General features: G+C 47.0%; 1 protein-coding gene and 1 pseudogene across 8 annotated transcripts in view; one reads left to right on the forward strand and one right to left on the reverse strand.

Moving 5' to 3' along the window:
• Positions 1-8751: 8751 nt before the first annotated feature.
• On the reverse strand, positions 8752-11041 carry LOC128929196 (large ribosomal subunit protein eL15 pseudogene; annotated as a pseudogene).
• Positions 11042-21466: 10425 nt separating this feature from the next.
• ABCC1 (ATP binding cassette subfamily C member 1 (ABCC1 blood group)) overlaps positions 21467-23526 on the forward strand; it is a 193429-nt gene continuing 191369 nt past the window's right edge. For 4 of the 8 annotated variants that reach the window (XM_035266967.3, XM_035266968.3, XM_035266971.3 and 1 more), the window contains exon 1: positions 21905-22048. In XM_035266967.3, coding sequence (XP_035122858.1) covers positions 22001-22048 — 48 coding nt within the window. In that variant the 5' untranslated portion in view covers positions 21905-22000. Of the gene's footprint in view, positions 21793-21904; positions 22049-22107; positions 22229-23526 lie in introns of those variants that run through there. The other 4 variants (XM_035266969.3, XM_078344692.1, XM_035266970.3 and 1 more) reach the window with 2 other exon arrangements.

Here is a 23526-nt window from a genome sequence, read left to right on the forward strand (position 1 = left end):
GCTGGGCACAGTGACTCGTGCCTATAATTTCAGCACTTTGGGAGGCCAAGGTGGACAAATCACTTTGAGGTGAGGAGTTCAAGACCAGCCTGGCCAACATGGTGAAACCCTGTATTTACTAAAAATACAAAAATTACCTAGGCAGGGTGGTCCATGCCTGTAGTCCCAACTACTTGAAAGGCTGAGACAGAAGAATCACTTGAACCTGGGAGGCAGAGGTCACAGTAAGCCACTGCACTCCAGCCTGGGTGACAGAGAGAGAATTGGTCTCAATAAATAAATAAATAAAAATAGATCAATCAATAAATGGGACATTAAAATGCAGTGTTTACTAGAGGTGGTAAAAGCAGGTGTCCTTGTCTTGTTCTTGGTCTTTGTGGGAAACCTTAAGTCTGTGAGTCTTTCACTATTGCACATAGTGTGGGGTTTTCCTCTTCTCTTTGCCTGTCTTCTCTCCCTCCCTCCCTCCCTCCCTCCCTCCCTCCCTCCCTCCCTCCCTCCCTCCCTCCCTCCCTCCTTCCTTCCTTCCTTCCCTCCTTCCCTCCTTTCCACCTTCCCTCCTTCCCTCCTTCCCTCTTTCCCTCTTTCCCTCCTTCCTTCCTTTCCTCCTTTCCTCTTTCCCTCCTTCCCTGCTTCCTTTTTTTTTTTAATAAATAGAGACAGGGTCTCACTGTGTTGCCCAGGCTAGTCTTGAACTTCTGGGCTCAAGCAATCTTCCCAAAGTGCTGGGATTACAGGAATGAGCTACCATGCCTGGCCTGGTGTAGGTTTTTCACATATGCCCTTTATCCTGTTGAAGAAGATCTCTTCTGGTCTTTATTGTTTCAGTGTTCTGTTTTTTTTTTTTTAAATTTTTTAATTTTAATTTTTATTTTTGAGATGGAGTCTCCCTCTGTCGCCCAGGCTGGAGTGCAGTGGGGTGACCTTGGCTCACTGCAGCCTCCACCTCCCAGGTTCAAGTGATTCTCCTGCCTCAGCCTCCCGAGTAGCCAGGACTACAGGTGCATGCCACCATGCCAGCTAATTTTTTTGTATTTTTGGTAGAGATGGGGTTTCACGATGTTAGCCAGGATGGTCTCAATTCTCTGACCTTGTGATCCACCTGCCTCAGCCTCCCAAAGTTCTAGGATTATAGGCGTAAGTCACCAAACCTAGCCCTGTTTTGTGTGTTTTAAATCCTGAAAAGGCATTGGTTTTTGTCAAAGGCACTTTTCTACATTATGTCTTCATTCTATTAAAGTTGTGAATGGCATTGATTGATTTCTTTTTTTGAGAGGGAGTCTCACTCTGTCACCAGGCTTGAATGCAGTGGCGTGATCTCAGCTCACAACAGCCTCCATCTCCCATGTTCAAGTGATTCTCCTGCCTCAGCCTTTGTAATAGTTAGTTGGCGTTATAGGCGTGTGTCACCAAGCCCAGCTAATTTTTTTCCTTTGTATTTTTAGTAGAGATGAGATTTTACCATGTTGGCCAGGCTGATCTCAAACTCCTTACCTCAAATGATCTGCCTGCTTTGGCCTCCCAAAGTGCTGGGATGACAGGTATGAGCCTCCGCTCCTGGCTGAGTTTTTCCCTTTTTGAGACAGGGTCTCACTTTATCACCCAGGCTGGGGTGCAGTGGCACAAACATGGTTGACCACAGCCTTAACCTCCCAGCTCAAGTGATTCTCTCACCTCAGCCTGCCAGGTAGCTGGGACTACAGTTGTGAGCCATCAGGCCCTGCCCTGATTTTCTTATAATGAATCACCCTTACATTCTTGGGATAAGTCTCATCTGTTAACACATATGTAGAATATGTTTCTATGCTGCTGGATTTGATTTGCTACTGTTTTCCTGAGGATTTCTGCATCTATAGTTATTTATTTATTTATTTATTTTTGTCTTTGAAAACTCGTTTTCTAATGCATCTATGCTTATACGGGACAGTGGTCCATAGTTTTCTTTTCCTGTGATGTCATAGTGTGGCTTTGGTATCACGGTAATGCTGGCCTCATAGAATGGGTCAGAAGTGTTGCCCCATCTTCTATTTTTGGGAAGAGTTTAATAAGAATTGGCCTTAATTATTCAAATGCTTGGTAGAATTCACCCATGGAGCCACTGGGTCCTGAGCGTTTCCTTATGGAACTTCAAGACATTGTTACCAATTCCATCTCTTTATTTGTTATAGATCTATTCTGATTTTCTATTTTTTTTTAATCAGTGTTGGTAAATTGCATGTTTCTAGAAATTTATGCATTTCATCCAGATGTATTCAATTAATTGACATATAATTGTTTATAGTGTTCTCTTCTAATCTCTTATTTTTGTAAGGGTTTTGTAACCTTTGATTCCTGATTTTAGTAGTTTGGGTTATCTCTATTTTTCTTTTTTTTTTGGGGGGGGGTCAGTATTTCTTTTTTTTTTTTTTCTGAGATGGAGTTTCAGTCTTGTTACCCAGGCTGGAAAGCAATGGCATAACCTCCGTCCCCTGAATTCAAGCGATTCTCCTGCCTCAGCCTCCAGAGTAGCTGGGATTACAGGCATGTGTCACCATGCCTGGCTAATTTTGTATTTTTTTAGTGGGTTTCTCCATGTTGATCAGGCTGGTCTCGAACTCCCAACCTCAGGTGATCCACCTGTCTCGGCCTCCCATAGTGCTGGGATTACAGGCATGAGCCATAGCGCCCGGCATGGGGATCAGTATTTTTAAAAGTTTATCGGTTTTGCTGATTTGTTAAAGAACTAGCTTTTGGTTTGTTGACTCTATTGCTCTTATGGAATACTATATTTTCTTTATCTTCACTGTCATCTGTATCGTTTTTTTGCTGCTGCTTGATTTGGGCATAGTTTGATCTTTTTCTAGTCCTGTAAGGTGGAATAATGTATTACGTATTTGAGATTTTTCTTTCTTTCTTTTCTTGAGACAGGGTCTTGCTCTGTTACCCGAACTGGAGTGTAGAGGAGCAATCGTGGCTCACTGTAGCCTCAAACCCCTGGGCTCAAGTGATCCTCCTGCCTCAGCCTCCCAAATAGCTGAAACCACTATGCCGGCTAGATTTTTTATTTTTTTCCTTGCATACAAGGTCTTGCTATGTTACCCAGGCTGGTCTCAAACTCCTGGCCTCACTTGTTCTTTCTTTTCTTTCTTTTTTTTTTGACAGAGTCTCACTCTGTCACCCAGGGTGGAGTGCAGTGGCGTGATCTCAGCTCACTACAACCTTCCACCTGCCAGGTTGAAGCAATTCTCCTGCCTCAGCCTCCTGAGTAGCTGGGATTACAGGCGCCTGCCACCATGCCCAGCTAATTTTTGTATTTTTAGTAGAGACAGGGTTTCGCCATGTAGGTCAGGCTGGTCTTGAAATTCTGACCTCATGATCCACCTGCCTCGGCCTCCCAAAGTGCTGGGATTACAAGAGTGAGCCACTGCGCCCGGCTCGTGTTCTTTCATTTTTGATATAGGTGTTGACAGCTATAAGTTTCCCTCTGAGCATTGTCTTTGCTGCATCCCGTAAGTTTTGGTAAGTTGTATTGCTTTTTCATTCATCTCATTATTTTTAAAATTTTTTGTGATGTCTCCTTTTACCCATTGTTTATGTTTAATTTGTACATAATTGTGTATTTGTGAATCTAAAAATTTTCTTTCTCTTGTTGATTTCTAGTTGTATTCCATTGTGGTTGAAGGAACTCTGTATGATTTTGATCTTTATTTATTTATTTATTTTGAGACAGGGTCTCTCTCTGTAGCTCAGGCTGCCATGCAGTCTTGCTCACTGCAACTTCCGTCTCCTGCTTTCAAGCAATCCTCCTGCTTCAGCCTCCTGAGTAGCTGCGATTACAGGCGCCTGCGACCACACCAAGCTAATAATTGTATTTTCAGTAGAGATGGGGTTTCACCATGTTGGCCAGGCTGGTCTTGAACTCTGGACCTCAGGTGACCCACCTGCCTTGGCCTCCCAAAGTGCTGGGATTGCAAGCATGAGCCATCACACCGAGTTGATAACTCAAAAATTTTCAAAGGGCAAAAACCTTTTTTTTTTTTTTTAAATAGAGACAGGATTTCACAGTGTTGGCCAGGCTGGTCTCGAACTCCTGACCTCAGGTGATCCACCTATCTTGGCCCCGCAAAGTGCTGGAATTACAGGCGTGAGCCACCACGCCCGGCCAAAAACTTATTTTTTAGCAGACGGGAGACTACAGTTTTTCAACAAGACACAGTAAAGACAGTATGAGGCTAACTAAATCTGTGTCTCCTGCAAACAAAAATTTTTTTTACCATTTTTTAATATTACATGATAATTTTGTTTAAAAGAGAAAACGAAATTTTACCTTTATATGTAAAATTGTTAAAATTGTTCTTTAGTAGTTTTAATTACGTATATTATACTGTTAACTCTTAGTAACTTTTTTTTCTTTTTTGAGATGTCTCACTCTGTTGCCCAGACTGGAATGCAGTGGTGCAATCTCAGCTCACTGCAGCCTCTGCCTCTTGGGTTCAAGCAATTCTCTTGCCTCAGCCTGTTGCGTAGCTCTGACTACAGGAGTGCACCACAACGCCCAGATAATTTTTAAATTTTTCTACAGACAGGGTTTCACCATGTTGGCCAGGCTGGTCTCAAACTCCTGACCTCAGGTGATCTGCTCACCTTGGCCTCCCAAAGAAAGAGCTGGGGTTACAGCCATGAGCCACTGCACCCAGCCATTACTAACTTTTACTTTTAATGAAAATCTAAGGAGGTAGGCAATTTTAATGATGTACCAGGTATAGAGTCTAGGACAGTAATAATAGAGGTCAGTAATATATAATTCTTTTTTTGTTTTTGAGACGGAATTTCACTCTTGTTGTCCTGGCTGGAGTGCAGTGGCTTGATCTCAGCTCACTGCAGCCTCTGCCCCCACCCCCAGTTTAAGTGATTCTAGTGCCTCAGCCTCCGGTATAGCTGGGACTACAGGCTTGCACCACTACGCCTGGCTAATTTTTGTATTTGTCGTAGAGACGGGGTTTCACCTTGTTGACCAGGCTGGTCTCGAACTCCTGACCTCAGGTGATCTGCCTGCCTCAGCCTCCCAAAGTGCTAGGATTATAGACATGAGCCACTGCGCCCAGCCAGTTATGTTAAATTACCCTTAATACTATAATTTTTATTAAAATGGTTTTGAGCATATAAAGAATGTTCGTTATTGCTATTATTTATTCTTTTCTTTACCATGATGCTTCAGACAAAAGGAACGGCTAAGGACAGCTTTACTATATCCCATAGTTACAGACTCCAGGCCTTTTTCTTTGCTGTGCCATGTGCCTAAGACATCATCCGTAGTTTTTTTTTTTTTTTTTTTGAGATGGAGTTTCGCTCTTGTTGCCAGGCTGGAGTGCAATGGTGTGATCTTGGCTCACCACAACCTCCACCTCCCAGATTCCAGCTATTCTCCTGCCTCAGCCTCCCAAGTAGCTGTGATTACAGGCGTGTGCCACCACGCCCACCTAATTTTGTGTTTTTAGTAGAGACGGGGTTTCTCCATGTTGGTTAGGCTAGTCTCGAACTCCCAACCTCCACTGATCTGCCCACCTCAGCCTCCTCAGGTGCTGGGATTGCAGGGTTCAGCCACCACACACAGTACCATCCTTCGTTTTTATGTGTCAAAATCCCACTAGTCTGTACACTAGTCCCAACACCAATGTTCTGGGTGCCAATGAAACCTTTCCTCACCTCCAAATTGACTTTATTGACTTTTCTTGAGGTGCTTATATCTGGCTTTGGGTTGAAATCTATTTTTTCTCCTCTCCCCTTGAAGAATAACCTCTCTTTGCTTGAGAGGATGTAGAAACCACAGGGGATCCTAGCAGGTATCTGTCACCCGAAAGAAGAGGTCAGGGCCCAGGTACGGTGGCTCACGACTGCAACCCCAGCACTTCGGGAAGTCAAGGTGGCAGATTGCTTGAGCCCAGGAGTTCAAGACCAGCTTGGGCAACATGGCAGGACCCCCCGACTCTAAAAAAAATACAAAAATTAGCTGGGTGTGGTGGTATGTGCCTGTAATATCAGCTACTTGAAAGGCTGACCTGGAAGAATCAGCTGAGCCCAGAAAGTGGAGGCTGCAGTAAGCTGCGATTGCCCCACTGCACTCCAGCCTGGGCGACAGAGTGAGACCTTGTCTCATTTTAGAAAGTAATGAGACCAAGCATGGGGGGGTCACGCCTGTAATCCCAGCACTTTGGGAGGCTGAGGCGGGCAGATTACTTGAGGCCAGGAGTTGGGAGGCCAGCTTGGCCAAAATCAGGAAACCCTGTCTCTACTAAAAATACACAAATTAGCTGGGCATGGTGACATGTGCCTGTAGTCCCAGCTACTTGGGAGGCTGAGGCAGGAGAATTGCTTGAACCCAGGAGGCAGAGGTCGCAGTGAGCCAAGATCACGCCATTGCACTCCAGCCTGGGTGATAGAGCAAGACTCCATCGAGAGAGAGAGAGAGAGAGAGAGAGAGACATCAAGCAGGTTTATGCTTGTAATCCCAGCACTTTGGGAGGCCGAGGCGGGCAGACCACTTGAGGCTAGCAGTTGGAGATCAGCCTGGTCAACATGGGGAAGCCCCATCTTTACTAAAAACTACAAAAATTAGCTGGGCACGGTGGTAGGCACCTGTAATCTCAGCTACTGGGAGGCTGAGGCAGGAGAATCGCTTGAATCTGGGAGGCGAAGGTTGCAACGAGCAGAGATCGAGTCACTGCACTCCAGCCTAGGCCACAAAGCAAGACCCTGTCTCAATAACTAACCAACTTAATAAATAAAAATAAATTTAAAAAATAAGAAGAAAGGGTCAGGGGAATTTTAGAAGGCGTTAAATAAGGCCTGCTTAGAATCCTGGAGCGCCGGCAACTGATTTCTTTGAAGCCTCCCCTTGTTCTGTTTTCATGACATTGACAGGAACCAGCTCCCACGGTTCAGGAGCTGCTGAAGGTTAACATCCTGTTCTGGGAGGGATCTGACCCCGCTGATGGCTTTATCATTGCCTCATGGGTGAGGCCTTGTGGGTATTTATCAAGGACTGAGAGTACAGAAGAGCTTCCCACACAGAGATACACTGATGGAAACACAATGGGTGGATTGCACAAGGGCCAGCAGGCATGCAGGCGATCAGGTCACTCAGGTGGGAAACTTCCCCTCCGACCAGAAACTCGGATTCCTTTCTGGGAGGCAGATAAAACACCTACCAGAACGCAGACCCTGTCCACTCTTAATTGCAAACTGCAATCAATGTTCTTAGGCATCTCCTTTAGGTTAAGCGCTCATGTTCATTTCAGGACTAAAATGAACAATCATAGCGACTGTCCTCCGGAGCCTACTGGACACCAGGCCCCTCACAAGTGTCTCCCGGTGCTGGGTGCAGTGACTTACACCTGTAATCCCAGGACTTTGGGAGGCTGAGGCGGGTGGATCACTTGAGCTTGAGAGATTGAGATCAGCCTGGGCAGCAGAGTGAGACCTGCCTCTAAAAAAAAGAAAAAGAAAAAAGTAACTAACTCCTGGTGAATTTTCAACTTAGAACAACAGGAAGTGGGAGGTGTCCCATTTATGATCTTTAATTCTTTGCTCAAATATCACCTTCTCTGTGAGGCCTACCCTGACCACTCTGCTTAAAACTGCAACCCTCCTCCACCTGCACCCCACATACGGTCTGTTGCCCAGGCAGGAGTGCAGTGGCGTGGTCTTGGCTCCCTGCAACCTCTGCCTCCCAGGTTCAAGGGATTCTTCCTCCTCAGCCTCCCAAGTAGCTGGGATTACAGGCGCCTGCTACCACGCCTGTCTAATTTTTTTGTATTTTTAGTATACACGGGGTTTAACCATGTTGGCTAGGCTGGTCTTGTACTCCTGATTTCGTGATCCACCTGCCTCGGCCTCCCAAAGTTCTGGGATTACAGGCGTGAGCCACCACGCCCGGCCCAAACAGTCTAAATTTTTTTGTTTGTTTTTGAGATATCACTCAGGCTGGAATGCAATCAACGGCACATTCTCGGCTCACTGCAATCTCTGCCTCCCAGGTTCAAGCAATTCTCTTGCCTCAGTCTCCCAAGTAGATAGGCTTACAGGCGCCTGCCTCCATGCCCAGTTAATTTTTGTAGTTTTTAATAGAGACGGGGTTTCATCATGTTGCCCAGGCTGGCCTCGAACTTCTAACCTTAGGTGATCCGCCCACCTCAGCCTCCCAAAGTGCTGGGATTACAGGCATGAGCCACCTCACCAGGACTGAACAGTCTAAACTTTAATAAATATTGACAAACAACACTTCCAAAAAGACAGTATCCGTTCATACTCCCATCAATGGTATATTAAAAGGCTTAATGACAATTGGTGAAATTGGTTTGGGAGGATTCAGTTCTACACTGCTGAGCTGCTGATGTTTGTAGCCACAGAATCTTTTTATTTTACTTTATTTTTTTCTGAGACAGAGTCTTGCTCTGTCACCCAGACTGGAGTGCAATGGCACAATCTTGGCTCACTGAAACCTTCGCCTCCTGGCTTCAAGTGATCTTCCTGCCTCAGCTTCCCCAGTAGCTGGGATTACAGGTGTGCACTACCACACCCAGCTAATTTTGTATTTTTATTAGAGATGTGGTTTTACCACGTTGGCCAGGCTGGTCTCAAATTCCTGACCTCAGGTAATCTGCTCACCTTGGCCTCCCAAAGTGCTGGGATTACGGGTGTGAGCCACCATGCTGGGCCCTGCAAACATAGAATCTTAGAGTTGAAAGGGACATAAAAATTCCTCAAGTTCTTGTCCAACTCCTCTCCCAAAGCAGCAATCCCCTACAACACAGCCTTGTTTCCAGTGATTCTCTTGTTTGGGGCTGAGGTGAAACTCCCCATCTCTGATCTTCAGAATAAACCACCACTGACAGCGGGCTTATTACCTCCAGTAAGTTGGTTATATCACCCGGCCAACGTCTACTTCCTGGTGGGGCACGGTGGCTCACGCCTGTGATCCCAGCACTTTGGGAGGCTGAGAAGGTGGATCACCTGAGGTCAGGGGTTTGAGACCAGCCTGGCAAACATGGCCAAACCCCATCTCTAATATAAATACAAAAATTAGCTGGGTGTGGTGGTGCATGCCCATAGTCCCAGCTACTCGGGAGGCTGAGGCAGGAGAATCGCTTGAACCCAGGAGGCAGAGGTTGCAGTGATCTGAGATCACACTATCCCACTCCATCTCAAAAACAAAACAAAAAAACCAAACACACACACACACACACACAGACACACACACACACGAGAGAAAATTGACTTTCCTGCAATACACCCCACCTATCTTACCTCTGCTCTCAGGAGTAATACAAAAGAGCTAATCCTTTTCCACATGACAGCCCTTAAAATACTTGAAGACCGTATGAAATTTCCTCTGAGCCTTCTTTTTGTGGGGTAAACCTTCCGGTGGTGACTAAACAAGCCCCTTCCGTGGGAAAGTGCTAACTGGAGTCTCTTCAGCTCAGTGGCCCAGCATAAGAGCTTTAGGGTCACCAGGCCTGGGTTCAAGTCCATGTTCCCGCCCTTTCCAACCACCTCACCTTGGCTAAATCACTTCTCAGACTTCAGTTTCCTCCCTTGAATAAACTGCATAGCAATAGTACTTACATGGCATAAGGTTGCTGGCTCGGCCACATTATGATTTGGAGACAGAGTTTCGCTCTTGTTGTCCAGGCTGGAGTGCAGTGGCATGATCTTGGCTCACTACAACCTCCACCTCCCGGGTTTAAGTTTGCAAGTAACACAGTTCCTGGGTCCATGTTTTCACACTGTGTCCACAAGAGTCTTTTTGCAAAAGATTCTGCAAAAAGACACACAGTCTATGGCATTTATTTTGAGGAGAGAGAAAGTATACATTTAGGGACATGTGCACGAAGAATTCTGGAAGGATAAATAAGAAATTAATGTATAGCCATTACCTATTGGAAAGCAAGGATCGGGAATATGTGAATAGGTCCAGGAGTGAGAGAGAGACTTTCTGCTGTATGCCTACTTATAGTTTTGATGTGCAAACAATGATAATACAGTGCTAATTCAAAAATCTTAATAATTTCTTTCTCTTTTTTTTTGCGATGGATCTCAATCTATCATCCAGGCTGGAATGCAGTGGGGTGATCCCAGCTCACTTTAACCGCTGCTTTCCAGCTTCAAGAGATTCTCCTGGGCTCTACCTTCTGAGTAGCTGGGATAACAGGCATGTGCCACCTGCCCAGCTAATTTTTGTAATTTTACTAGAGACAGGGTTTCATCATATTGCCCAGGTTGGTCTCAAACTCCTGACTTCAGGTGATCCGCCCCCCTTGGCTTCCCAAAGTGCTGGAATTACAGGCTTAAGCCACCGCGCCTGTCCCCAATATCTTATTTTTTTGACTGTCTTAATTGTTTATTAGGTATGAGTTTTACAAACTTTATTTCTATTAGCGGTAACAGAGGTTGGAGAGTATTGCGTCTTCTCCAAGCTTCCTGGCGAGAACCACCAATAGTGTGGTGGAAGTTATGGCCCTTCCCAAGGCCACGGCTCTTTCGGCCTGCAGATGTCAGCCCGGGCATCTCCCTGTGCTTGTGGACTGGTTTGGTGATCCACCGGGTATCGGGATTTCTTCTGATAGCTTTATGGAATGGATCTATGGGGATAACCTCAAAAAATTTGTATGTGGAATCTTCACCAACCCAGTAAGAATTCAGGATTCTTAGAGCCCCACAGTGGCGTCCAACTCACTCCTCTGCAATGGACTGAAGGCTTCAGTTAATACCATGACGGACAGCCGTAAGTTGCACCCTTAGGAACTGGGCGTTTTCGGTCATCATGGCAAACTCGAATCCTACACATAACATAAACTTGCTTGGTCTTGTAGCCCAGTTGGAACGCTTTATCGGGCCAGAAGCGGCAGGGAGCCTTGTGGAGAGCAGAGAGCTGGTGGTACTGCCAGCAGCAGACACTTAGAAGAAAGCTCATGACATAAGACTGCTTCTTTCTCCATAGCTCCTGGAGGTACTTTTTTTTTTTTTGAGACAGGATCTTGCGAAAGTGCAGTAGTGCAACCATAACTCACTGCAGCCTTGACCTCCTGCACTCAAGCGATCCTCCTGCCTCAGCCTCTTGAGTAGCTGGAACCACAGGCATGAGCCATCAGGTCTGGGTAATTTTTTTTCTTCTCTTTTTTTTTTTTTTTGGAGACAGAGTCTCGCTCTGTCGCTCAGGCTGGAGTGCAGTGGTGCGATCTCAGCTCACTGCAACCGCCGCCTCCCGGATTCAAGTAATTCTCTGTCACAGCCTCCCCAAATAGCTGGGATTACAGGCGCCTGCCACCACACCAGGCTAATTTTTGTGTATTTTTAGCAAAGACAGGGTTTCACCATCTTGTCCAGGCTGGTCTTGTACTCCTGACCCCGTGATCCACCCACCTCGGCCTCCCAAAGTGCTGAGATTACAGGCATGAGCCACTGCACCCGGCTGTTCCTGGATGTAATTGTATGCACCCATCTTGGCTTATCTGATGGCTGCCACCAGATGGAAAGGCCAAAAATCTTAATAGTTTTTATTTTGAAAAATATATGCATGTGGTTAGAAAAAACTTCAAACAGTTCAAAAAGGTGAAAAACAAATTCCCCTCTTGTACCTAAGGAATACCTAACAAGATACAATGTCTCATACAGGACTTAGAAAACCTCTATGGAATATTTAAAAATGTTGTTGGGGGCTGGGCATGGTGTAATCCCAGCACTTTGGAGGCTGAGGTTGGGAGATTCTGAAGTCAGGAGTTCGAGACCAGCATGACCAACATGGAGAAACCCAGTCTCTACTAAAAATACAAAGTTAGCAGGGTGTGGTAGCACCTGCTTGTAATCCCAGCTACTTGGGAGGCTGAGGCAGAATTGCTTGAACCCAGGAGGCGGAGGTTGTGGTGAGTGGAGATTACGCCATTGCACTCCAGCCTGGGCAACAAGAGTGAATCTCCATCTCCAAAAAAAAAAAAAAAAAAAAGAAAAAAATTTTGTTGAGAGAGTAAAGAAGACCTAAATAAATGAAGAGATATACATGTTCATTGACTGGAAGATTCTAGATTTGAAGGTGTCAACTCTTGTATTGATTCATAAATCAAATGTAATCGCAATGAAAAGCTGAGCATTTTTTTTCTTTTTTTCTTTTTTTTTTTTTTTGTAGAACTTGACAATTTGATCCCAAAACTAATAGAGGAATAAAAAGGAGTCAAAGTATCCAAGAAACTCTTCGGAGGAAAAAACAAAAACAAAAATGAACTGTGGGCCAGGTGCGGTGGCTCACACCTATAATCCCAGCACTGTGGGAGGCCGAGGCAGGCAGATCACCTGAGGTCAGGAGTTTGAGACCAGACTGGCAAACATGGTGAAATCGTGTTTCTACTAAAAATACAAAACTTAGCCAGGCATGGTGGTGCATGCCTGTAATCCCAGCTACTAGGGAGGCTGAGGCAGGAGAATCACTTGACTTGCTGTGAAATCTTGTTCCATAAAATCATAGGTAGATAATTTGCAGTTTGAAAATATATCAGTACAAGTGAAAATTTTTCCTCTTGCCTGAAGGTTCTGGGCTCCAAAAAGCTGCTGTGCTATCCATCCCAGGCACAAGATGTCAGATAAAGACTCCCAGAATGAAATGGGAGTTTCATTTAATTAATTTAAATTTATTTAATTTTATGGTTTCCAAAGGAACAGGACCCTTAGTCCACTTTGCAATTCACTTTGACATTGACTTATTTACCCAGAGTCCTGTTTTGCTATGAGCCTATGAAAACTCTGCTTCATTTATATTTTACCTAAATTTGACCCTTCCTAAATACTATAAGAAGTTAATTTTTAGGCTGTGCTCCGTGGCTCACGCCTATAATCCCAGCACTTTGGGAGGATGAGGCGGGCAGATCATGAGGTCAGGAGATTGAGACCATGCTGGCCAACATGGCGAAACCCTGTCTCTCCTAAAAATACAGAAACTAGCTGGCTGTGGTGGCATGTCCCGGTAAGTCCAGATACCTGGGTGGCTGAGGCAGGAGAATCGCTTGAACCAGGGAGTTGGACATTGCACAGATTGCACCACTACCCTACAGGCTGGTAACAGAGCAAGACTCTGTCTCAAAAACAACAAAATAAAGAAGTTCATTTTTGCCTTTGTTTGGTGAAGCTGCTCAGTTGCTGTGGTCTCTCTCTCTCTCTCTCTCTCTCAAACAGAGCCTTTCTCTATTTCCCAGGCTGCAGTGTAGTGGTGCAATCACGGCTCAGTGGAACATCCACCTCCTGGGCTCAAGGAATTCTCCCACCTTAGCCTCCCAAGTAACTGGGAGTACAGATGTGTACTACCATGCTTAGCTAATTTTTGCAGAGACAGGGTTTTGCCTGTTGTACAATCAATGCTTCAAAACAGACCCTCCCTGTTTTTAATAAGTGAATAAACCTGGCTTTTCCTCACTACAGGTTAGTCCCTGGTGGCTAGGTTGGTCTCGAACACCTGGGCTCAAGCAATCCTCCCACTGTGGCCTCTCAAAGTGCCGGGATTATAGGTATGAGCCACACCACCCCCAGCCTCGTTTATATATTTGCTATGACTGCTTTTGCACTCCCGTGATAGATGTGAGAAGTGGTGGCAGAGACTACAGGGTCTGCTAAGCCTAAAATATTTACAATCTGGCTCTTTATAGAAAAACTTTGCTGACCCCTTGTCTAAGTATTCTGAGTACGTAAGTGTGCAAGACATAGCTAAGTCCCTCCATCATGGAGCTGACATTCTAGTGGGAAAAAGAAAAAACCTGCATACTTACAAGGCACTATAAATACATTTAGTATATGATTTAGGGTAATTAAATGGTACGAAAAGAAAAAGTGGCCAGGCGTAGTGGGTCACCCCTGTAATCCCAGCACTTTGGGAGGCCGAGGTGGGTGGATCACCTGAGGCCAAGAGTTCAAGACCAGCCTGGACAACATGGAAAAACCCCATCTCTACTAAAAATACGAAAACTAGGTGTTAATGGTGGTGCGAACCTGTAATCCCAGCTACTTGGGAAGCTGAGGTTGGAGGAATCACTGTGCCTGGCCTGCTTCTGCTTTTTGGCTACTGTAAATTATGCTGCTATGAATGTGGGTATACAAATACCTGCTTGAGGCCGGGCACAGTGGCTCCTGTCTGTAATCCCAGCATTTTGGGAGGCTGAGGTGGGTGGATCACCAGGTCAGGAGTTTGACACCAGCCAGGCCAAAATGGTGAAACCCCGTCTCTACCAAAAATACAAAAATTAGCGAGGTGTGGTGGTGTGCGCCTGTAATTCCAGCTACTCGGGAGGCTGAGGCAGGAGAATTGCTTGAACCCAGGAGACAGATTGCAGTGAGTGTACCATTGCACTCCAGGCTGGGTGACAGAGAAAGACTCTGCCTCAGAAAACAAAAAACAAAAAACAGATACCTGCTCGAACCCCTGCTTTTACTTTTTTTGATTACATACATAGAAGTAGATTTGTCATATCTTTTTCCAGCAGGATTTGATATCAAGGACAAAGAGAGGCTACTGGAGGCTGCATGCAGGGTGCTTTCCTAGGTCCCCTGGGGCTGCTGGGAGGGGTTCTGATTATAGTGGGGAGAGAAAGGCAATGGGGACACCAAGGAGGAGGAAGGTGCAGAAGTTCAGGTCAGAGAGAGCAGCAGCTTCAAGGTCCCAGTCTGGGCGAGGCGCTCATGCCCGTAATCTCAGCCCTTTGAGAGTCCAAGGTGGGCAAATCACTTGAGTTCAGGAGTTTGAGACCAGCCTGGCCAACAAAGCAAAACCCTGTCTCTACTAAAAATACAAAAATTAGCCGGGCATGATGGTGCATGCCTGTGGTCCTGGCTACTTGGTAGGCTGAGTCAGGAGAATCGCTTGAACCTGGGAGATCGTGCCACTGCACTCCAGCCTGGGTGACAGAACGAGACTCTATCTCAAAAAAACAAACAAAACGAAACACCTCCTAGTCTGGCTGGGGAGGCTATATGGAGCAAATAAGTGAATGATAACAAATAGTGATAAGTGCTCCTACATAAACGAACAAGAACAGAGTGCTGTGGTTACAGGAAATACGAAGAGGATCTCCGGCATTCTTTCTGCTACCTACCGATTAACTGAGGCTTGAAATCCAAAATCCAAATCTCGCATCTTAATCATGAGTCACTTTGCTGCCAGTTGAGTGGGTCTGATGCAGGGCCCAGAGTCTCTTGGTCTAAGGGTGTTTGTTATATTACAAGAGCCCCTAATGGGGAGGAAGGGCTTAGAAAGAAGGTAAAGGGGTGGTTTGAGCCTGTGGCTGAAACACTTGCACGGAGAGGCTTGGAGGTCAGGAGCAGAGCTGAGCCTTATCTCTGCCACATTCCAGAGGTCGGATCTGGAATGTTATGTCATGCCTCTAACCCCAGTTTCTGCTTTTGGAAAATGGTAGACTAATTTGTTTGGTCTGTAATTTGCTTCCTTCTTTGTTTTGGTCACTCCTGTGTATACAGCACCTAATACACACAGGAGACCTGCAATCAATATTTTTTAACTTTTTTATTTCTTTTTTTTTTTTTGAGATGGATTCTTGCTTTTCTGCCCAGGCTGCAGTACAGTGATACAATCTTGGCTCACTGCAACCTCCGCCTCCTGGGTTCAAGTGATTCTCCTGCCTCAGCCTTCTGAGTAGCTGGCATTACAGGCATGTGCCACCATGCTCGACTAATTTTTGTATTTTTAGTAGAGGTGGCATTTCACCATATTGGTTAGGCTGGTCTCAAACTCCTGAACTCAGGTGATCCACCGGCCTCCCAAAGTGTTGGGATTACAGGCATGAGCCACCATGCCGAGCTCACATTTATTTACTTTTTATTTTAAAATTCTTAATTGGCCGGGCAAGGTGGCTCACACCTGTAATCCCAGCACTTTGGTAGGCTGAGGTGGGCCAATCACGAAGTTAGGAGATTGAGACCATCCTGGCCAACATGGTGAAACCCCGTCTTCAACTAAAATACAAAAAATTAGCCACACGTGGTGGCACACTCCTGTAGTACCAGCTCCTGGGGAGGCTGAGGCAGGGGAATCGTTTGAATCTAGGAGGAGGAGGTTGCAGTAGGCTGAGATGGTGCCACTGCACTCCAGCAGCCTGACAACACAGCAAAACTCCATCTCAAAAAAAAAAAAAGGCCAGGCGCAGTGGCTCACACCTATAATCCCAGCACTTTGGGAGGCTGAGGAAGGTGGATCATGAGGTCAGGAGTTCGAGACCAGGCTGACCAACATGGTGAAACCCTATCTCTACCAAAAATACAAAAATTAGCCAGGCATGGTGGTGTGTGCCTGTAATCCCAGCTACTCAGAAGGCTGAGGCAGGAGAATCACTTGAACCCAGGAAGCAGAGGTTGCAGTGAGCAGAGATCCCACCACTGCACTCCAGCCTGGGTGACAGAGTAAGACTCCATCTCAAACAAAAATATATTTAATTGAGGCTTGGTACAATGGCTCGTACCTGTAACCCCAGCTCTTTGGGAAGGATGGCCTGAGGTTAGGAGTTTGAGACCAGCTTGGGCAACATAGTAAGATCCCGTCTTACAACAATATTACAAAAAATACTAGGTAGGCATGGTGGTGTGCTCCTATAATTCCAGCTACTTTGGAGGCTGAGACAGGAGGATTGCTTGAGCCCAAGGGTTTAAGGCTGCAGTGAGCACCACTGCTCTCTAGCCTGGGCCACAGAGCAGGAGAAAGATCCTATCTCAAAAAAAAATTTAAATTGAGTTTAACTTTCATAGAGCAAAGTACAGCAACCTTAAAAGTCCTCTTGGTGAATTTTTTTTTTTGAGACAGAGTCTCGCTCTGTTGCCCAGGCTGGAGTGTAGCGGCGCAGTCTCGGCTCAGTGCAACCTCTGCCTCCTGGGTTCAAGCGATTCTACTGCTGCAGCCTCCTGAGTAGCTGGGATTACAGGTGTGTGCTAGGACACCCGGCTAATGATGTATTTTTAGTAGAGACAGGGTTTCACCATGTTGGCCAGGCTGGTCTTGAACTCCTGACCTCAAGTGATCCACCCACCTTGGCTTCCCAAAGTGCTGGGATTGCAGGCATGAGACAATGCACCCAGGCAAGCTCAATGAATTTTAAAATATAAATGTGTGTATATGTATATGTATATATATATATACATATACATACAATACACACATTTAAATATATATATATTTAAAACCACATAACTACCACCAAATCAAGTTATAGAACATTTCCAACTCCCTAGCACATTTCTTTCTATTTTGACATTGGTCAACATACGTTATTATTACTATCGTTATTCAGAGACAGGGTCTAGCTCTGTTGCCCAGGCTGGAATGCAGTGGTGGAATCGTACACAGTTCACTGCAGGCTGGAACTCCACAGCTCAAGCAATCCTCCTTTCTCAGTCTCCTGAATAGCTAGGACCACAGGTGTGTGCCAACAAGCTCAGCTAATATTTAACATTGTTTTGTAGAAATGAGGTCTCACTATGTTGCCCAGGCTGGTCTCAAACTCCTGACCTGAAGCAATCCTCCTACCTGGGCCTCCCAGAATGCTGGTATTACAGACATGAGCCACGGTGCCTGGCTCTCAAATAATGTATATTAGGTTTTCCTATTCTTGAAAGTCGTATAAATGGGATCATGGTAAATGTGCTTTTTTGTGTCTGGGTTGTTTTGCTCCTTGTTATATTTTGTGGGATTACGTGTTGTTGCCATTGTGAACATTTTTTGTAGCTGTGTTTTTGTGGATGTGAGCTCACCTCTCCTGGAGATGAGTGGAATTGCTGTGTGACTGTGTAGTTGCATGTTTAGCTTTAGCACAAATCGTCAGTGTTGTTTTTTTTTTCAGACGGAGTCTCACTCTATCACCCAGGCTGTAGTGAAATGGTGTGATCTTTGCTCACAGAAACCTGCGCCTCAGCTTCCTAAGAAGCTGAGACTATAGGCGTGCACCACAACATCTGGCTACTTTCTTTTTTTTTGAGACAGAGTCTCACTCTGTTGCCCAGGCTAGAGTGCAGTGGTGTGATCTCAGCTCACTGCAACCTCCGAGTCCTGGGTTCCAGCGATTTTCCTGCCTTTGCCTCCTGAGTAGATCAGATTACAGGTGTGTGCTGCTCTGCCTGGCTAATTTTTTGTATTTTTAATAGAGATGGGGTTTCTCCATCTTGGCCAGGCTAGTCTTGAACTCCAGAGTTCAGGCAATCCACCCACCTTAGCCCACCTTTTTGTATTTTTTGTAGAGATGGGGTTTTTTCATGTTGCTCGGGCTGGTCTCAATCTCCTGGGCTTAAGAGATCCACCTGCCTTGGCCTTCCAAAGTGCTGGGATTACAGGCATAAGTCAGTGCACCTGGCCAAACTGTTAGTTTTCCAAAGTAGTTGAGCAGATTTATACCTCTACTAGCAGAGCCTCCCTGTCCCAGTTAATCGATGTCTTTGTCTGCACATGGAATTTTCAGTCTTTCCTGTCACTCTGGTGGGTGTATGATAATGGTGTTTCACTGGGGATTTATTTGTGTTTCACTGATGACTAATGATGTTGAGCATGTTTTCATATGCTTGCTTAATAAATATTTGTTTAAAGGATGAATAAAGAGTGAATGAATAAAACATGGAAAGAAAGCCAACTGTGTCTTGTGCCCTGCCTAAAACTCACCAGTGGCTCCCAGTGCCCTTCCCTTGGCTGACAGGATCCAGCCTGCTCTGGATGGATTTCTTTTACTTCCTTCCCTGGGTTCCTGCCACCCAGGCCATCTTCAGTTTCCTCCAAGGGCCCTCCCTGATTCATAACTTTTCCATAAACTGTTTTCTTCTACCCAGAACACAAGCCAGACCCCAGGAACCCAGACTCATTCCTTGTATCTCAGCTTGAAAGCCTTTTCCTCTGGGAAGACTTCTCTGACTTCCACCCCCAGCAGGGCAGAACCTCTTTAGGTCCCCTTTTGCCCATTTTTATTTTTTTTTGATATAAAGTCATACTTTGTCATCCAGACTGGAGTGCAGTGGGGCCACCTCAGCACACTGCAACCTCCACCTTCTGGGTTGAAGTGATTCTCCTGCCTCAGTCGCCCGAATAGCTGGAATTATAGGCATCCACCACCACGCCTGGCTAATTTTTGTATTTTCATTTTTATTATTTATTTATTTGAGACAGAGTCTTGCTTTGTCAGGCTGGAGTGCAATGGTGTGATCTCGGCTCACTGCAACCTCCACCTTCCAGGTTCAAGTGATTCACCTGCCTCAGACTCTGGAGTAGCTGGGATTACAGGCGCCCGCCACCACGCCCAGCTAATTTTTAGATTTTAGTAGAGATGGGGTTTTGCCTTGTTGGTCAGGCTGGTCTCAAACTCCTGACTTAAGCGATCCACCTGCCTTGGCCTCCCAAAGTGCTAGGATTACAGAAGTGAGCTACCATGCCCGGACACCACTTTTTCTTTCTAGTTGTGCCCGTAGTAGTAAATATCTCCCCTGGCTTTTTTTTCTGAGACACGGTCTCGCTGTGTTACCTAGGCTGCAGTGCAGCGGTAGGATCATAGCTCACTGCAGCATGGAACTCCTGGGCCAAGTGAATCTCCCACCTCGGGTTCCCAAAGTACTGAGATGACACTCGTGAGTCACCACTTCTGGCCTGTAAATACCCTTTCAAAAATATAATATTTGATTAACATCTGCCATCTTCCCACAAAAAACACTTAAAATCCTTTCAGCTCCACAAGAGTAGTCATTTTATCTTGTTCCTAGTAAGACATCTGGCATATAGTAAATGCTCAATAAATATTTGTTGATAGTATAAAGGTCAAGCAGCAGCACAATTGGCATTATTACATGAAAGTAATTATCTCTTAGAAACTCACTCGCCCTTAGGGGGACCTGGGCCAATAAAAAAACACACACAAAACAATCGTATCTACCTTCCTCTTTCCTCCTTCCTTCGCTAGGTCCTCTGGCGGGGGTCTCAAATGCACACACTGTTTCTGTTTTATTTGGTGCAGCTGTTGTGTGTATGTGCAAGTGTTATGGAAACCACACATCAGGCAGGAGATTAAGGCGGAGAGGAGAAAAGAAAGGCATTGCTGGTATCACAGTGAAAGTTTACGTTCCCAGGCCTCGCCCTCGCTCCTCTGTCTCTGCCTGTCTGCCTATGAAACAGATCAAAAGCAATATGGTGCAATGGATGGCATTATAGATTTCCCACTTCCCTAGCCAGACTTCCTGGGTCCAAAGTTTGGCTTAAGTGATTAGCCATCCAAATAATCCGTGACAATTAACACTGTCTTTCTGGGCCTCAGTCTCCTCATCTGCAAAGTGGGGGTAATACTACCTCTTACCTCAAGGGGTTGTGAGAATTGCACAAGTTAATTCACGTAAACTGCTAAGAACACAGCCTTAGGAACAGTCACTGTGAATGCCTATTAATTATTATTATCTTTTGAGATGGAGTCTTGCTGTGTTGCCCAGGCTAGAGTGCAATGGCATGATTTTGGCTCATTGCAACCTCTGCGTCCTAGGTTCAAGCAATTCTCCTTTTTCAGCTTCCCAAGTAGCTGAGACTACAGGTGCCTGCCAACATGCCCAGCTAATTTTTGTATTTTTAGTAGAGATGGAGTTTTTCTATGTTGGCCAGGCTGGTCTTAAACTCTTGACCTCAAGTGATCGGCCTACCTCGGCCTCCCAAAGTGCTGGGATTACAAGCATGAACCACCATGCCTGGACTATTATTTATTTATTTTTTTGAGACTGAGTCTCGCTCTGTCACCCAGGCTGGAGTGCAGTGGCAGGATCTCAGCTCACTGGAACTTCTGCCTCCCACGTTGAAGTGTTCTCCTGCCTCTGCCTCCAGAGTAGCTGGGACTACAGGCATGGGCCACCACGCCCGACTGATTTTTTGTATGTTTAGTAGGGACTGGGTTTCACTGTGCTAGCCAGGATGGTCTCAATCTCCTGACCTCGTGATCCACCTGCCTTGCCCTCCCAAAGTTCTGGGATTACTGGCGTGAGCCACCGTGCACTGTCTGCTGGCCTATTATTATTGTCTTAAGGCTTCAGTTTCCTTACCTCTGAGGTGAGTATCAATAACCCTGCTATTTCCTAAGTGATGCTTAAAGAGGATGAGAAGAAGCAAAGGCACTATGCACACAGGTGAGGACCACAGCTGTTAGGGATGGAGACTGGCGCCCTCTGAGCCATGAGTGCCCTGAAATCAGACTGCTCATGGCTTTGACTCTCACTTCCCCTTTCACTCCTCCCTAACTGTGTGAACTCAGGCAAGTTACTTCGCCTCTCTGAACTTCAATTTCCGCATCTGTAAAAGAGAGGTGAATAAGGGTATCCACCTCCGCCTGTCTGAGTTAGCTTTGGAGTCAGCGAACCGGGTTCAAATCCCAGCCGTGCCAGTGATTGGCCAGGTGACCCTGATCCTGGCCAGGGGGAATCACTCAACCTCTCTGCACCTGGTGTTCTTCCTTCTTGAAAGAGGAGACAGAACAGGACGAATTGAGGGCGTAGCTAAAACGCGCGGCACACTCCAGGCGGGTAGAGGGCTCCGTTCACGTTATTTCCCCCTGGTTATGGACACTGTCGTTCAACAGGATTTGAAAAGTGGTCGCAGGATGTGTGGCCTCAAAGACCCCAGGCGCTTCCGGAGGACGAGCCAACGCTCCCCGGGCCCGTCGGAGAGCGGGTGGGCCTAGGCCTCCGAGGATCTGAGGGCCGGTGGTGCGGCGTCCAAGCCCGGGGCGCCGAGGGGTGGCGGGTCCCGCTGCCCACGCCGAGCCGTGCGAGGTGAGCCGGGCGCCGGGGCGGGGCGGGGCGGGGCGGCCGCATCCCCGTGACGCGCCGGCCAACCAGGCTGCGTTGCGGCCCTGGCCCAGGCTCCGGCTCCCTGCGCCGCCGCAGCCGCCGCCCGCCCTCCCGCCGCCGCCACCTCCAGCGCCAGCAGCCGGGCCTGATCGCCCGCCGCCCGGTGCCCGTCGCCGCCCGCGCCGTCCTCATGGCGCTCCGGGGCTTCTGCAGAGCCGATGGCTCCGACCCGCTCTGGGTACGTGCGGCGGGCAGTTTGGGGCCGGCGGGACGGAGGCCGGCGTGACGGAGGCCGGCGGGGAGGGGAAGCGCCGGGCCCGCAGCCGCCGGGGGCACCTCCACTTCCCGCTCTGCGTCCGGCCTTGGGGGCCCGGGACCCTCGCCTCGCCCGCGGCCCGGCCCCTTTCGGGGGAGCGGGGTATGGGGGAAATCTTGGGTGACTCAGTTCTGGGGAGCAGGGCGTGGGGGGCCGCGTGCCCAGCCTTGGGGTTTTGGAGGGGAGGGTCAGGGGCCAGAGCCTCGGGGAGGAGGCCTTCCTGTTTTGGGGTTCCGGCCTCTAAAAACCTTCCAGGGAAGGGGACGCTAGAGATGGGGGGCGGGAAAGGGGGTGTCTCTGCTTTTGTTCTCCTATCTCCTTTGTGGTTACGGTTCTCTTTTCACGAAAAATACCCCATGACCAACGGGGTGACCTGGGGAAGGGCTTAGATTGTAGAAAGGGACTTTCATTGTCTCCCCAAAGTTGTCCTACGGTCACGTTACTCTTCTGTGGTTACCTAGCTTTGTCTTTTTTGTTGCTGCTTAAATACTCCGGGGAAAGTTTGGGGGAACCACGGAAGAAGGGGGGTGTTCACCTTTGACATGCCCCACATGACCCTCGGCTCGGGTCAGATTTGGGGTGCAGCCGAGGACGCCCAGGACCCTGGTACCTGTGGTCATGCCCTCCCTTCCCTGAAACACGTGGAGCTCCTTTCTGGGGATGCCCCTTAGATTTAAACCTGGCAAGTTTTCTTCTGGAACGTGGACGGCGGAGCCTGGCTGGATGTCTGGAGTCCACTCTCAGTGGTTTAAGTCCAGTCTTTAGGGCTTCAGCTTCTCCTTAATGCGATTTGCCTGTTTGTTCCAAGAAGGCACTTCTGTGCGGTGCTGTCTTGATTACTGGTGAACGCAGTAGGCAAATCTGGACGGGACTGTTTCTCCTCTTTTGCTTAGGAATCGGGAGAAACAGCCTTGGCTCTTAGGAGTTGGTGATTAGCATCCAAAAATACGTTCTGGTCCTGTTTTGCTGGCCTTTCCTTGAAGGCTGCATTTGGAGTGTAGAAAAGTCATCCTCCAGGGCCCCATTGGAGAGTTTTTTTGGTTTGTTTTTTTAGTAGGGTGTGATTGTGTTTAATAACCTACCACACTTTGATACGTCTCCCATTTTAAGCTAGTGGGGTTGGAGATTGACACCAGAGCTAGAAATAGAACATGAACTTTGCCTTCAGGGTCTGGGAGTGATTGCAGCCCCTTTGCAGATGGGCTTTCTTTAGCAGAAAGAGAAAAACCTGTGGATCCTTTTTACCAGGTGTAATAACAACAAGATTATTTTTTGCAGAGATTCACATGGTGATCTGGGTTCGTGTTGCTGGGAATTCCGGAATATTCTCTAGTTTCTTTTCTTTTCCTGGATTGAGGAGGTGGTGAAACTGGTGACCCTATGTGAGGTTTTGTATCAGG

Source organism: Callithrix jacchus, chromosome 12 (assembly GCF_049354715.1).
Source record: "Callithrix jacchus isolate 240 chromosome 12, calJac240_pri, whole genome shotgun sequence".
NCBI lineage: Eukaryota > Metazoa > Chordata > Mammalia > Primates > Cebidae > Callithrix > Callithrix jacchus.